Raw genomic sequence first — 13,839 nt, 5'->3', positions numbered from 1 at the left:
GCTACATTTTCTTCTTGGACGGCCATGCCCTCAGATGTCTGTGCCAGAAGTATTTCGAGAAACCAAGTTCCCTACCCTGTTTGAGAAAATGTAAAATTTTCCTCATTTTTGCACCAACTTTTGCCTATAACTCGGTCGGTATCCTACGGATCGCCAATCTTTAACCTGTGGTCGATAGATGGCACCAATGGCTACATTTTCTTCTTGGACGGCCATGCCCTCAGATGTCTGTGCCAGAAGTTATCCGAGGAACCAAGTTCCTTACCCAGTTTGAGAAAATGTAAAATTTTCCTCATTTTTGCACCAACTTTTGCCTATAACTCGGTCGGTATCCAACGGATCGCCAATCTTTAACCTGTGGTCGATAGATGACACCAATGGCTACATTTTCTTCTTGGACGGCCATGCCCTCAGATGTCTGTGCCAGAAGTATTTCGAGAAACCAAGTTCCCTACCCTGTTTGAGAAAATGTAAAATTTTCCTCATTTTTGCACCAAATTTTGCCTATAACTCGGTCGGTATCCAACGGATCGCCAATCTTTAACCTGTGGTCGATAGATGGCACCAATGGCTACATTTTCTTCTTGGACGGCCATGCCCTCAGATGTCTGTGCCAGAAGTTATCCGAGGAATCAAGTTCCTTACCCTGTTTGAGAAAATGTAAAATTTTCCTCATTTTTGCACCAAATTTTGCCTATAACTCGGTCGGTATCCAACGGATCGCCAATCTTTAACCTGTGGTCGATAGATGACACCAATGGCTACATTTTCTTCTTGAACGGCCATGCCCTCAGATGTCTGTGCCAGAAGTTATTCGAGAAACCAAGTTCCCTACCCTGTTTGAGAAAATGTAAAATTTTCTTCATTTTTGAGTAATTTAGCAAAATTTATAAATATGATATATTTTAATGCAAATTTTGTTGCAATAAGTTTCTTTTCACTTAAATAATGCTTTAAATTAAAAAAAGTATAAAAACTCAGAAAAAAAAATTTAAAAAATTTTCAACTCGAAAATTTCATAAGGGGTACCCCTTGCCATTTTTTTGAGAAATTTTGCAAAAAAATTTAAATTGATTTATTTTAATGCCAATAGGTTGCAATGAGTTTCTTTTCACTCAAATAATGTTTTAAATTAAAAAAAGAGTAAAAAATCAGAAAAAATTTAAAAAAATATAAAAATTTAAAAATTTCATTAGGCTCATTTTTGCACCAACTTTTGCCTATAACTCGGTCGGTATCCTACGGATCGCCAATCTTTAATTTGTGGCCGATAGATGGCCCCTATGGCTACATTTTCTTCTTGGACGGCCATGCCCTCAGATGTCTGTGCCAGAAGTTATCCGAGGAACCAAGTTCCTTACCCTGTTTGAGAAAATGTAAAATTTTCCTCATTTTTGCACCAACTTTTGCCTATAACTCAGTCGGTATCCTACGGATCGCAAATCTTTAACCTGTGGTCGATAGATGGCACCAATGGCTACATTTTCTTCTTGGACGGCCATGCCCTCAGATGTCTGTGCCAGAAGTTATTCGAGAAACCAAGTTCCCTACCCTGTTTGAGAAAATGTAAAATTTTCTTCATTTTTGAGTAATTTAGCAAAATTTATAAATATGATATATTTTAATGCAAATTTTGTTGCAATAAGTTTCTTTTCACTTAAATAATGCTTTAAATTAAAAAAAGTATAAAAAATCAGAAAAAAAAATTTAAAAAATTTTCAACTCGAAAATTTCATAAGGGGTACCCCTTGCCATTTTTTTGAGAAATTTTGCAAAAAAATTTAAATTGATTTATTTTAATGCCAATAGGTTGCAATGAGTTTCTTTTCACTCAAATAATGCTTTAAATTAAAAAAAGACTAAAAAATCAGAAAAAATTTTAAAAAATATAAAAATTTAAAAATTTCATTAGGCTCATTTTTGCACCAACTTTTGCCTATAACTCGGTCGGTATCCAACGGATCGCCAATCTTTAACTTGTGGCCGATAGATGGCCCCAATGGCTACATTTTCTTCTTGGACGGCCATGCCCTCAGATGTCTGTGCCAGAAGTTATTCGAGCAACCAAGTTCCTTACCCTGTTTGAGAAAATGTAAAATTTTCCTCATTTTTGCGCCAACTTTTGCCTATAACTCGGTCGGTATCCAACGGATCGCCAATCTTTAACCTGTGGTCGATAGATGGCACCAATGGCTACATTTTCTTCTTGGACGGCCATGCCCTCAGATGTCTGTGCCAGAAGTTATTCGAGGAACCAAGTTCCATACCCTGTTTGAGAAAATGTAAAATTTTCCTCATTTTTGCACCAAATTTTGCCTATAACTCGGTCGGTATCTTACGGATCGCCAATCTTTAACCTGTGGTCGATAAATGGCACCAATGGCTACATTTTCTTCTTGGACGGCCATGCCCTCAGATGTCTGTGCCAGAAGCTATCCGAGGAACCAAGTTCCCTACCCTGTTTGAGAAAATGTAAAATTTTCCTCATTTTTGCACCAACTTTTGCCTATAACTCGGTCGGTATCCAACGGATCGCCAATCTTTAACTTGTGGCCGATAGATGGCACCAATGGCTACATTTTCTTCTTGGACGGCCATGCCCTCAGATGTCTGTGCCAGAAGTTATCCGAGGAACCAAGTTCCTTACCCTGTTTGAGAAAATGTAAAATTTTCCTCATTTTTGCACCAAATTTTGCCTATAACTAGGTCGGTATCCTACGGATCGCCAATCTTTAACTTGTGGCAGATAGATGGCCCCAATGGCTACATTTTCTTCTTGGACGGCCATCCCCTCAGATGTCTGTGCCAGAAGTTATTCGAGAAACCAAGTTCCCTACCCTGTTTGAGAAAATGTAAAATTTTCTTCATTTTTGAGTAATTTAGCAAAATTTATAAATATGATATATTTTAATGCAAATTTTGTTGCAATGAGTTTCTTTTCACTTAAATAATGCTTTAAATTAAAAAAAGTATAAAAAATCAGAAAAAAAAATTTAAAAAATTTTCAACTCGAAAATTTCATAAGGGGTACCCCTTGCCATTTTTTTTGAGAAATTTTGCAAAAAAAATTAAATTGATTTATTTTAATGCCAATAGGTTGCAATGAGTTTCTTTTCACTCAAATAATGCTTTAAATTTAAAAAAGAGTAAAAAATCAGAAAAAATTTAAAAAAATATAAAAATTTAAAAATTTCATTAGGCTCATTTTTGCACCAACTTTTGCCTATAACTCGGTCGGTATCCAACGGATCGCCAATCTTTAACCTGTGGTCGATAGATGACACCAATGGCTACATTTTCTTCTTGGACGGCCATGCCCTCAGATGTCTGTGCCAGAAGTATTTCGAGAAACCAAGTTCCCTACCCTGTTTGAGAAAATGTAAAATTTTCCTCATTTTTGCACCAACTTTTGCCTATAACTCGGTCGGTATCCTACGGATCGCCAATCTTTAACCTGTGGTCGATAGATGGCACCAATGGCTACATTTTCTTCTTGGACGGCCATGCCCTCAGATGTCTGTGCCAGAAGTTATCCGAGGAACCAAGTTCCTTACCCAGTTTGAGAAAATGTAAAATTTTCTTCATTTTTGAGTAATTTAGCAAAATTTATAAATATGATATATTTTAATGCAAATTTTGTTGCAATAAGTTTCTTTTCACTTAAATAATGCTTTAAATTAAAAAAAGTATAAAAACTCAGAAAAAAAAATTTAAAAAATTTTCAACTCGAAAATTTCATAAGGGGTACCCCTTGCCATTTTTTTGAGAAATTTTGCAAAAAAATTTAAATTGATTTATTTTAATGCCAATAGGTTGCAATGAGTTTCTTTTCACTCAAATAATGTTTTAAATTAAAAAAAGAGTAAAAAATCAGAAAAAATTTAAAAAAATATAAAAATTTAAAAATTTCATTAGGCTCATTTTTGCACCAACTTTTGCCTATAACTCGGTCGGTATCCTACGGATCGCCAATCTTTAACTTGTGGCCGATAGATGGCCCCTATGGCTACATTTTCTTCTTGGACGGCCATGCCCTCAGATGTCTGTGCCAGAAGTTATCCGAGGAACCAAGTTCCTTACCCTGTTTGAGAAAATGTAAAATTTTCCTCATTTTTGCACCAACTTTTGCCTATAACTCAGTCGGTATCCTACGGATCGCCAATCTTTAACCTGTGGTCGATAGATGGCACCAATGGCTACATTTTCTTCTTGGACGGCCATGCCCTCAGATGTCTGTGCCAGAAGTTATTCGAGAAACCAAGTTCCCTACCCTGTTTGAGAAAATGTAAAATTTTCTTCATTTTTGAGTAATTTAGCAAAATTTATAAATATGATATATTTTAATGCAAATTTTGTTGCAATAAGTTTCTTTTCACTTAAATAATGCTTTAAATTAAAAAAAGTATAAAAAATCAGAAAAAAAAATTTAAAAAATTTTCAACTCGAAAATTTCATAAGGGGTACCCCTTGCCATTTTTTTGAGAAATTTTGCAAAAAAATTTAAATTGATTTATTTTAATGCCAATAGGTTGCAATGAGTTTCTTTTCACTCAAATAATGCTTTAAATTAAAAAAAGACTAAAAAATCAGAAAAAATTTTAAAAAATATAAAAATTTAAAAATTTCATTAGGCTCATTTTTGCACCAACTTTTGCCTATAACTCGGTCGGTATCCAACGGATCGCCAATCTTTAACTTGTGGTCGATAGATGGCACCAATGGCTACATTTTCTTCTTGGACGGCCATGCCCTCAGATGTCTGTGCCAGAAGTTATTCGAGAAACCAAGTTCCCTACCCTGTTTGAGAAAATGTAAAATTTTCTTCATTTTTGAGTAATTTAGCAAAATTTATAAATATGCTATATTTTAATGGGAATTTGTTGCAATAAGTTTCTTTTCACTCAAATAATGCTTTAAATAGAAAAATGATTATTGGATGCTCTTCCGTTACTTTAGTTTCCAAATCATCAGACAAAATTCAGGAGATTTTTTCTTAAAGTTAGTCGCAAAAGGCTAACCGCCGATGGTAGATATTTAATTAGTTATAATAATTTTTTTTACAATCTTCATTTCTTTCCAACATATTCAGTTATAGCTGCTGCAACCGCATGCAGTAAGCTTATTAATTTATTCTGGAACAATTTTTTGTAACAGAAAAAAATAAATAAATAAGCAGATTAAGGCGCCTCCGTCGGCCATTTTCCCCAACCCGTCATCATGCTATGCGTAGTAAAATTAGGTATATTATTTAAAATAATAGTTAAATCTATGTTTTATGTGTGTTTTTTTTATTATCCAGGATTAATTCATCAATCTGCGGTCTACAAAAAGGGATGTTAGAGGTCATGAAGACATGCTTCCATGTCAGATGCATGCATTATCGCTTTCTGTGTTCTCGTTCGTCATTTGGTTTTCTTCTGTGTGTTAATACTTATTCATGTCCGATGTAAATGTTTTTGTTAGTTTTGTCTGTTGGCTTTGCTATACTTTATGTGGGATGACATTTTTAGTATTTTGATTATTACGATGTACTACTTCCATTTGGTTTAGTGACCATTCTAAAGTTTAACTTAACAGTTTAGTTATTGTTTTCACTAAGCCGTATCGTGGAGATTTTGTTTGTTTGTTTGCTATTGATGTAGTTTTGATTTTTTTTAAGTGTGCAGCACCGGACATAAATAGAAAACTGAATGAAATAATAAAATCGCACAAAGATAGTGTACGTTTATATTGTTTTGGATGCAATACAACACACACACACGCGAATTGTATTTGCATAGCATATAATGTGTTTCTCTTCCCATTTGATTCCTCTTTAGCATTCTATATACAGTACGGTTTACCATCCTTTCAATGAAGAGATTTTAAGATAGTTTCGAGATCAAGCTATTGCGATGCATTTTCTATGCCCAAAGCGTCATTAAATGCAGTAAACCGGCAAAGCACACAGCATGTATGTTTGGCTTTCGGCATTCAGCAGCCATTTACTAGTCGTGAACGTTTTTTTTTTGGTTTATCAAAACCGTTGGAATGTTATAAATTTTCCCCGATTGATCGTATTTTTGACGTATTTGTTTAGTACGCGGAAAAGCTTGATCGATGTTAACAACTTTAGATGAGTAGATAGTTGTATTAGTTAGTATAGCGAATATGTGACACAAAACCAAATAACACTCACACACATACACACTTTAACTTGTTAAAGTAAATTTACATACATTTTGTTGGAATGTTTCTAGACAAATTAGTTCCTTTTTAAACCCCTTTTCATTAAAGGCTGTTAATTAATGTACTAATTTAGACTACCAATTTAAAGACAAACAATGCATAATGGTTGTTTACGTATGGGATTAGTTATGGGAAGCGACAAAGCAGCGAACAAACGAAATGTTTTAAATTAAAATCACACAAACCAATTCCTTTTCACTAGCAATATGCTTTCCACTACTTACACTGTGTAAAGTTTTTTCTCAAAATCTTAGCTAGGATATAGAGAAAATTTGATAAGAGGAAAAAGAAAATTTAACTAAAAAACCTCCGTCATTCCCCGTCCTTGGTTGTAGGTTGGAAAAGTTTTTTTTTTGGTAAAAAATCTGCTATTACTATTACACCACCTTCACTGTGCTCGTATTATATTGCTGATTGTTTTATGTATTAGTCTCATCTTGTTTTCTGGTGGTTGTTAGTTATGCGGAAACAATTCCTTTTGCAAATATGGTCCATTAAGGAGGTGGAAGGAATGCTTTCGTTTCTTGTGCGCAAAATTAATGCAAAAACTAATTTTATCAACCCTAAAATGCACCAAAAAGCCTCGATACAAAATTGCAAGCAAAAACTATTCCGTACACTGTGATGTTAGAAGCACGTTTCGTGACCAAACGCCATATGTCTTCATCACTCATCTCATTTTTATTCATCAGAGAAACAAAAAAAACCTTCACTTTTGTCTCATTATCATGGTCATCAACGATACTGCTGCACGAAGCAACGATAGTTACACGAAATATGCCTTTTTTCCGAAGTACAATAACATAAAATTATGCTTTAAATCTAGCATATAGTTGCGCACGCATAGTAGTTTGGTGCAGTACTAGACGCGAGCAGAACCTTGAATCGCAACCGAGTACGAAACAATGACTCAATTCTCTTTCGCTCTCTATTGCATCGTTTGCCGGGACATTAACAGCACTATACATCCTACTGCTTACCTTTGCGTCTGTTCACCTTCGCTTATTCGATTATAGATCCATCCTAGTGACTCGTTCAATAAGATGCTATCATCTTACAAAGCAATTCATACATCTTCAAGTACATTATATGACAGTAAATAGCGGTTCCTTCCTAACGTTACTTCCCTTCTTGTCGTCCTCCAGCCTTATACTCCCTTTGCAAACGTTCATTTTGCTATTTTTATTTCAAGAAAAGCGAGATCCTGAACCGCACCGTTGCATTCAGTATCGCGTTGAAGGCGAAGAAAAAAACGAAGCTGAGTATAAGAAATATTGACCGACAGAAGTTCGATCATCTAACCGCCTAGCTTATTCGTGGCCATCACCTTCTGATTGTTGGCGGCAAGCAAATTTTCCTGCACAATCGTACACGAAACCGGGTCGGGAAGTTTGATGTCTGCACCGGTTAGCGAGCCGGATCCGTTTGGGCTTTGGGACGTTACGGATGATGCGTTCGAATACAGCTCACCACCACTGCCAGCGGCCGAGTCGGGCACATCTATCGGTACCGATGCTACTGGTTTTAGCTTAACCGAAGCCATCGCCACAACCGATGGTGGTTTTGCGGCAATGAGAGGTTTCTTCAGCTTACCACCGTCGGCGGATTGTTGCTGGCTGCTAATAATACACTCATTATCGTAGATACCGCTCTGTTGGTACGATGAAATCGTTGCTATTCCCGGCTGACCGGCATTGCCCATGACCATCGTCGGTGCGGAACTTTCGTAGGAATGTGTAAGCGACGTTGGCGGCGAACTGTGCGCCAGCATCGGTTGCTTTGGTTGAAGATTTTGATAACATTCGCCCATCATCAGCAGTTGGGATTGATCGAACGAATGTTGCTGCTGCTGCTGCTGCTGCTGGGCAAACATTTGGGGTGTATTGGACGGATGGACTGCGGAGCTGACTGTGGATGCGTTACCGCTACCCTGTTGCCGCTGCGTTGGACTTGACGGTGCGCTCGGTTGCTGTGGGAAGAGGTTCGGGTATCGTACGCGAATGGAGTCGACGACGTCGAGCAGATTTTTGGCATCCATTGCAAGTACGTGAGCCGCTGACAGCATGCTTCTGTTGGTGGAAAACGTGTGGATTTAAAATATGTGATTTCTACACAAAATGGCTTAAATTTCCTAAGGGACGTACTTCCGATATTCGGCATCTAGTGTCGTTTCGCTGTATTGTTGTGCGAGCCGCATGGCTGTAACTAGTTCATACATGTCTTTGGATAATACTTTGTGTGCCATCTCTACCTCTCTGCAGAAAAAAATTGTTCCAAAAATAAGAAGAAGAAATGTGAAATTTGACCTCTTTACAGCGACTGATAATAACAATTCTTACTTGTAGCGCTGTGGCGGAAAGCTGTCGGATAGCTGATCAACCGCACCGAGCAAATCGCGCAATTCAAACCCAACGTTTCGCACCAGATTCAAATATTCGGCCGCTTGTGCTCGATCCACGCCCTGACTGAGTGCCATGATGGATTTCACCACACTAGTCGTGGCGTTGTACACCATATCGTTCGTACGATCGAGTGGCATCGTTTTGGTCGGTTCTACCTTTTTCACCGCAAACTTCTCATCACTCGACTGTGGAGTCGTGCAGCGTTCCATGGAGGAGCTCTTCGATTTAATCATACCACCACCACCACCACCACCGCCGCCGGATCCTGGTGTATGTGGTCTAGAATCAAAAAAAGCACAAAACAAGTCATGAAAATCTTTTCCATTTGTTAGAAATAAATTAGCGAACTTACCTCGAGTCACTCGTGTTTGGTGTGGTGGGATAATGATCACCCAAGCTCTGCGGTCCGGACATGGTGTTTTGTGGGGAAAAGTGTGGACTTTGCTGTGAATGGTAGCTACCGGAAAGTGATGAACCACCACCATTGATGGGTGGTGTGTTGCCTTCCATCAGTGGTCCCGCCGACTGTTGATCGAGCGACATGCTGGCGGTATTGGCAGTAATCAAACTCAACCGTTTCTTGAGATTGTTCTCCTCTTGCTGTAACCATTTGGAATCGATTTCACTTTCCTGCTGCTGTTTGCGAAGTTTCTCCTCTAATTGTTGCTGTGTTTCCTGCAACTAATTAAAAAAGGCGTCTTAGTAGAGTTCGAGGTGAGCCCTAAGTCCAGGCTTAAAAAAAAAATCAACATTCAGCCTACTGATTAAACAACCAAAACATACTGATACGAAACAAATCTAATTAAATAAAAAAAAACAAAACGCTAACCCACATGCTAATAAGTTTGAAAGTCGAAAAAAAAACTTATCATGTAACAAAAGTGTGTAAGAATGGAAACCATACAGACTGGAGCGAAGGTAAAAAAAGAGAGTAACAAAACAATATGGCAGCACTAGCTACCATCGAAACGCAAACAACACAAAGAAACAGAAAACGCTAGGAGTTAATACAACATTAGAAAAAACCGAAAAAAATAGACAACATTGAGATAGATTAAAAAACGCATGGAAATGAGAGGATGTGATGGAGAAAGCATTACGAGGTTCCAGAAGAAAAAAAAGATAAAATCCAATGATGTAAAAAAACCACAAAATAACGAAAAAAGAAAAAAACTATTTTTAGCAATATTTGTCACATTTGTCATTCCACGAGTAATGATTGACAAACAGAGGAAAGTAATCAAATCCTAGACACCTGCGCTGGTTGTTGTTGTTGTTGCTGTTGTTGTTGATGATCGATCATTTGTTGATGTTGCTGTTGTTGAACCGATTGCACTAACGATGGTGCTAGCTGCTGTACCGTTTGTGCTTGTACCGGTTGCACCTGATGAGCCTGTACCGGTTGGCTGTGGGAGATCTTCATCGGTATCTGAACCTGCTGGGAGGAAGCAATCCCGATGATCGGTCCAATCGGTCCTGCACCCATTCCCGGCTGTACCTGTTGTGACTGTTGCATGTACAGTTGCTGATGCATTCCAACATTACCACCGGTCGAACCGCCCCAGATAGCTCGCTGTGGTGTACCTTGCAGTTGTTGCTGCTGTTGATTGGCAGCCGCCTGTTGTTGCTTGCTGGCCGAACTGTATGGTGGCGGCAGGGCAAAATTGGCACCAGCATTTGGAGGCACACCGGGCGAGACGGCCAACGAACTCGGCGGTAGCATTCCTTTCTCGACACTCTTCTTCAGCGCGATCGAGGCGCAAGATTTTACATTCACTCCGCCAAAGTCGTAAATTTCCTCCTGGAACGGTTCCTGCTCTTTCGGTGCAGCCGCGACCGGGCTGCGATAGTTCTGGAAGGGCATATTGCGCTCCAAACTTCCAACTGCCGATCCGGAACGGGTCAGCAGTATGTGCTGGTTGCGCTCCAGACTTCCACCCTTGTAGGCAATCTTGCTGTTCATCATATCGTTCACTATTGCCGCCGACTGGTTCCGCTCCAAACTGCCACCCTTCATCGAGTTGAGAAAGATCGATTGGGATGGTGACTGTGAATTGCGCTCGAGGCTACCCATACGATTCATAAAGCCTCCTGCACCATTGCCGCCGACACTGGAAGCGTTCACCATCTGGGCGCCTCGTTCCAGGCTGGACGAGCGTACACCATGCCCAACGCCTGGGTAAAGATCCGACTGGTTACCACCACTGTACTGTCTAGTCAGCGAGTTGGAACGCATCGCCTTCACGGTGCTACCGTACTCCATGCTCATCTGGCGCGTTCGTTCCAGCGAGTTGATGCGTGCCGCATACGCGGACACTATGTTTTGTCCAACGTTTCGCTCGAGACTGCGTGACTTGGCACCACCGGGTTGATCTTCCTGCTGGGGTGATTTGACGAATGCTGCTTGCTGCGAATATGCCTGTGCGCCACTGGGCGGAATATTCTGCACCGGTGAACCACTGTACGCAATATAATTGCCGGCCACTTGTTGTGGCTGAGATTGCTGCATAACATACTGTTGCTGCTGTTGATGTTGTTGATGCTGTTGATGTTGATAGTATTCAGCGGCAAGGACCTGTTGCTGTTGCTGCTGCGCATGATACTGCTGATAGGTCACGATCGAATTACCCTGCGGGTAGTACGGTTGTTGCGTTTGGTGCTGCTGTTGCTGCTGTTGAGCGTTTGAATGCATGAAATTATTGTTCATCAGTTGTGGATTTAGGTTTGCCTGCAGTGCGCCACCACCGGTGGCTTTGCTTTGCTGGATGGCTTTGTAGGTCGGTTCGATCGAGTGGGTTTGCTGGGTGAGTGCGTTGATGATTTCGCACGGTACGGGATACCCGACCCCGGACGCACCCGGATGGGTCTGATGAATGGAACCGGCGGCGGATGGATTTGCATGGGTGGACGCGAGAGCGGTGGAGGACAGCATTTGGGAACCGGACTGTGGGAGGGGATTGTGGACATGGGCGAAGGATGAACTTTGCGACATGGAATGAATGATGTTATTATTAGCGGACAGTACAAGTATATCTTGAGGATTTTTATAGCGTTCCAGCGTGTCTGTGTTCTTTGGTTGAAGCATCTCGATGGTGCTACCACCACCAACATCCGCACCGGATGCGTCACCTCCACCACCGCCGTACGGGTTTTGGTTGCATTCTTCGAACGGACCACCCGTTTGCTGCTGCTGCGATGGTAACGATTCCGTTGCCCCATCAGTAGCAGCGGCTGCGGCGGTGGCGGTCGCTTCGTCGATGGTAGGATCTAGCTTATGCAATTCGGTCACGGGTAGGGGGACGGTTTTCAACGGTAGGTTAGCGACAGCGATCTCTTTGGCAATTTGGTTATCAGTATTATTTGGTGGTGCGTTAGGATCTAAGTCTACGGCTAGTGTGTTAAATACCGAGGCCGGTGTCGTGTAGGACGACGGATTGATGCCCCGCTGCTCGTTTTCGCGCATCAGTGCTGCCAGCACGGTTGGATCGCGGGCAACGATGTACGTTTGGGGTGCACCCGGCACAAGGGGACCGTCGCCTGCAATGATACGAACGAGATATGCTTAGTTTTGGTTGCACTAAAACGTACCAAGAGGGGTTTCAAAAGAATGATTTGTTGTCAACTTACCGCCCATTGTAGGTCCTCGAGCAGGCTTGGGTGGTGCCATATCATCTCCAGCACCCCAAGACATCGCTGCTACACGTCGATTCTCCCGACGCATCGTTTCACAATCGCTATGTCGTTCTTCCATCAGAATTTCACTGCAAAAAAAAATGCAACACAAACATTAATAATCTAATTCCTTCTGCCTAAAACTTGCATCCAAACTACGATTACTCACTAGAGTGTTTCCTTGACGCTTTTAAAGTTGGGCCTTTTTAGCGGTTCCAGCGACCAGCACTGTGACATCAGCGAATAAAGCCGAGGCGGACAGTTCGGCGGCAGTGGAAGACGTTCACCGTTCTCCAGCTTGCCGATAACATCACAATTCTTAACACCTTGGAATGGTTTTATGCCAAGCATGAGTATTTCCCACGTGCAAACACCTAAAATAGAAAAAGATAAATTTAGAAAAAGTGATTCTAAACAGAATTAAACCATTACCAAACCACTTACCAAACATCCACACATCGCTAGCGGTTGTAAAACGGCGAAAGTTTATCGATTCCGGTGCCATCCACTTGATCGGAAGCATACCTTTGGTGGAAGTGTAGTACGATTGATCTTCAACCCATCTTGATAGTCCAAAATCGGCAAGCTGAACAAAGAAAAAAGAAGAGACAAAACAATCAAGGTAACCATTGAATTAAATTCCAGAAATTGCTTCATTTTGGTTTAACATTTCAGGCAAACACATCTAAATTTGGGAGTTATCAAAATTTTTAAGTGAATCCTACGAAACTTACCTTTATACAAGTGGGAGAGCTGACCAGAACGTTGCGGGCGGCAATATCACGGTGTACGAATTTCTTCGATTCCAGATAACTGAGCGCCGTCGATAGTTGGTAGGAGTAGAGCAGCAGTGTACCAAGCTTAAGTCTGTAAAGTATTGGAACAATACCCGTACGGATTAGTGCATTACAATGGCTCAACGGTATTATCCTGAAGATAGCTGTTGCTTTTACGTTGAAAAATTAATAGCCGGACCACATTCGAATAGCAATACTTCGTTTAAACCTAAACGAAAATTGAAGCAAGAACCAATGGAAGTTTGCGTTTGGGGATATGGAGAACAGTTTGAAAACTTGACGGGATTGCGTGGAAATACGTTTTTGCGCAGTCGAATCAACCATGTACCACTACCAGTTGCTGGTCAAAAGATGCGATATCGCATTCATCAAGCTGGACCAGTTGGATTTCTCAACACACCGATACCAACTTCCAAACTTCCAAAGGAACTTCCTTCCAAGGTTTCGGAGAATGTCGGAGAAAAAACATCACCCAAAGAAGGCGCGAAAACAAAAAAAGGCAAAAAAAAGTAGACTAAATTCTACTCTTAAAACACAATTTGATGAAAAAGAGAAACTCACTTGGGACCATTCTTCTTTAAATACGCTCGCAGTTCCCCGTGACGGGCCAACTCCATGACGATCCAAATCGGCGGGCCACTGGATATACCGATCAGCTTGATAATGTGGGGATGCTCAAATTTCTTCATAATATCTAAAATAATAAAAATAGTAAAATACATTAAATAATCATGTAAAGA

The 13,839-nt window shown here is 40.5% G+C and overlaps 1 protein-coding gene across 9 annotated transcripts in view; it reads right to left on the bottom strand.

Annotated features, from left to right (window-relative positions):
* Window positions 1-5,267: 5,267 nt before the first annotated feature.
* The window catches only part of LOC125766872 (focal adhesion kinase 1), an 82,836-nt gene continuing 74,264 nt past the window's right edge, over window positions 5,268-13,839 (bottom strand). For 7 of the 9 annotated variants that reach the window (XM_049432940.1, XM_049432941.1, XM_049432939.1 and 4 more), the window contains 11 exons: window positions 13,661-13,793; window positions 13,037-13,169; window positions 12,747-12,888; window positions 12,472-12,676; window positions 12,258-12,391; window positions 12,037-12,167; window positions 9,886-11,301; window positions 8,983-9,311; window positions 8,568-8,909; window positions 8,373-8,483; window positions 5,268-8,297 (listed from right to left, as the gene is read on the bottom strand). In XM_049432940.1, coding sequence (XP_049288897.1) covers window positions 7,526-8,297; window positions 8,373-8,483; window positions 8,568-8,909; window positions 8,983-9,311; window positions 9,886-11,301; window positions 12,037-12,167; window positions 12,258-12,391; window positions 12,472-12,676; window positions 12,747-12,888; window positions 13,037-13,169; window positions 13,661-13,793 — 3,848 coding nt within the window. In that variant the 3' untranslated portion in view covers window positions 5,268-7,525. The remainder of the gene's footprint in view (window positions 8,298-8,372; window positions 8,484-8,567; window positions 8,910-8,982; window positions 9,312-9,885; window positions 11,302-12,036; window positions 12,168-12,257; window positions 12,392-12,471; window positions 12,677-12,746; window positions 12,889-13,036; window positions 13,170-13,660; window positions 13,794-13,839) is intronic. The other 2 variants (XM_049432938.1, XM_049432937.1) reach the window with 2 other exon arrangements.

Source organism: Anopheles funestus, chromosome 3RL (assembly GCF_943734845.2).
Source record: "Anopheles funestus chromosome 3RL, idAnoFuneDA-416_04, whole genome shotgun sequence".
Taxonomy (NCBI): Eukaryota; Metazoa; Arthropoda; class Insecta; order Diptera; family Culicidae; genus Anopheles; species Anopheles funestus.
The sequence above is the reverse complement of the archived record's forward strand: the minus strand, read 5'-3'. Positions and strand labels throughout refer to the sequence as shown.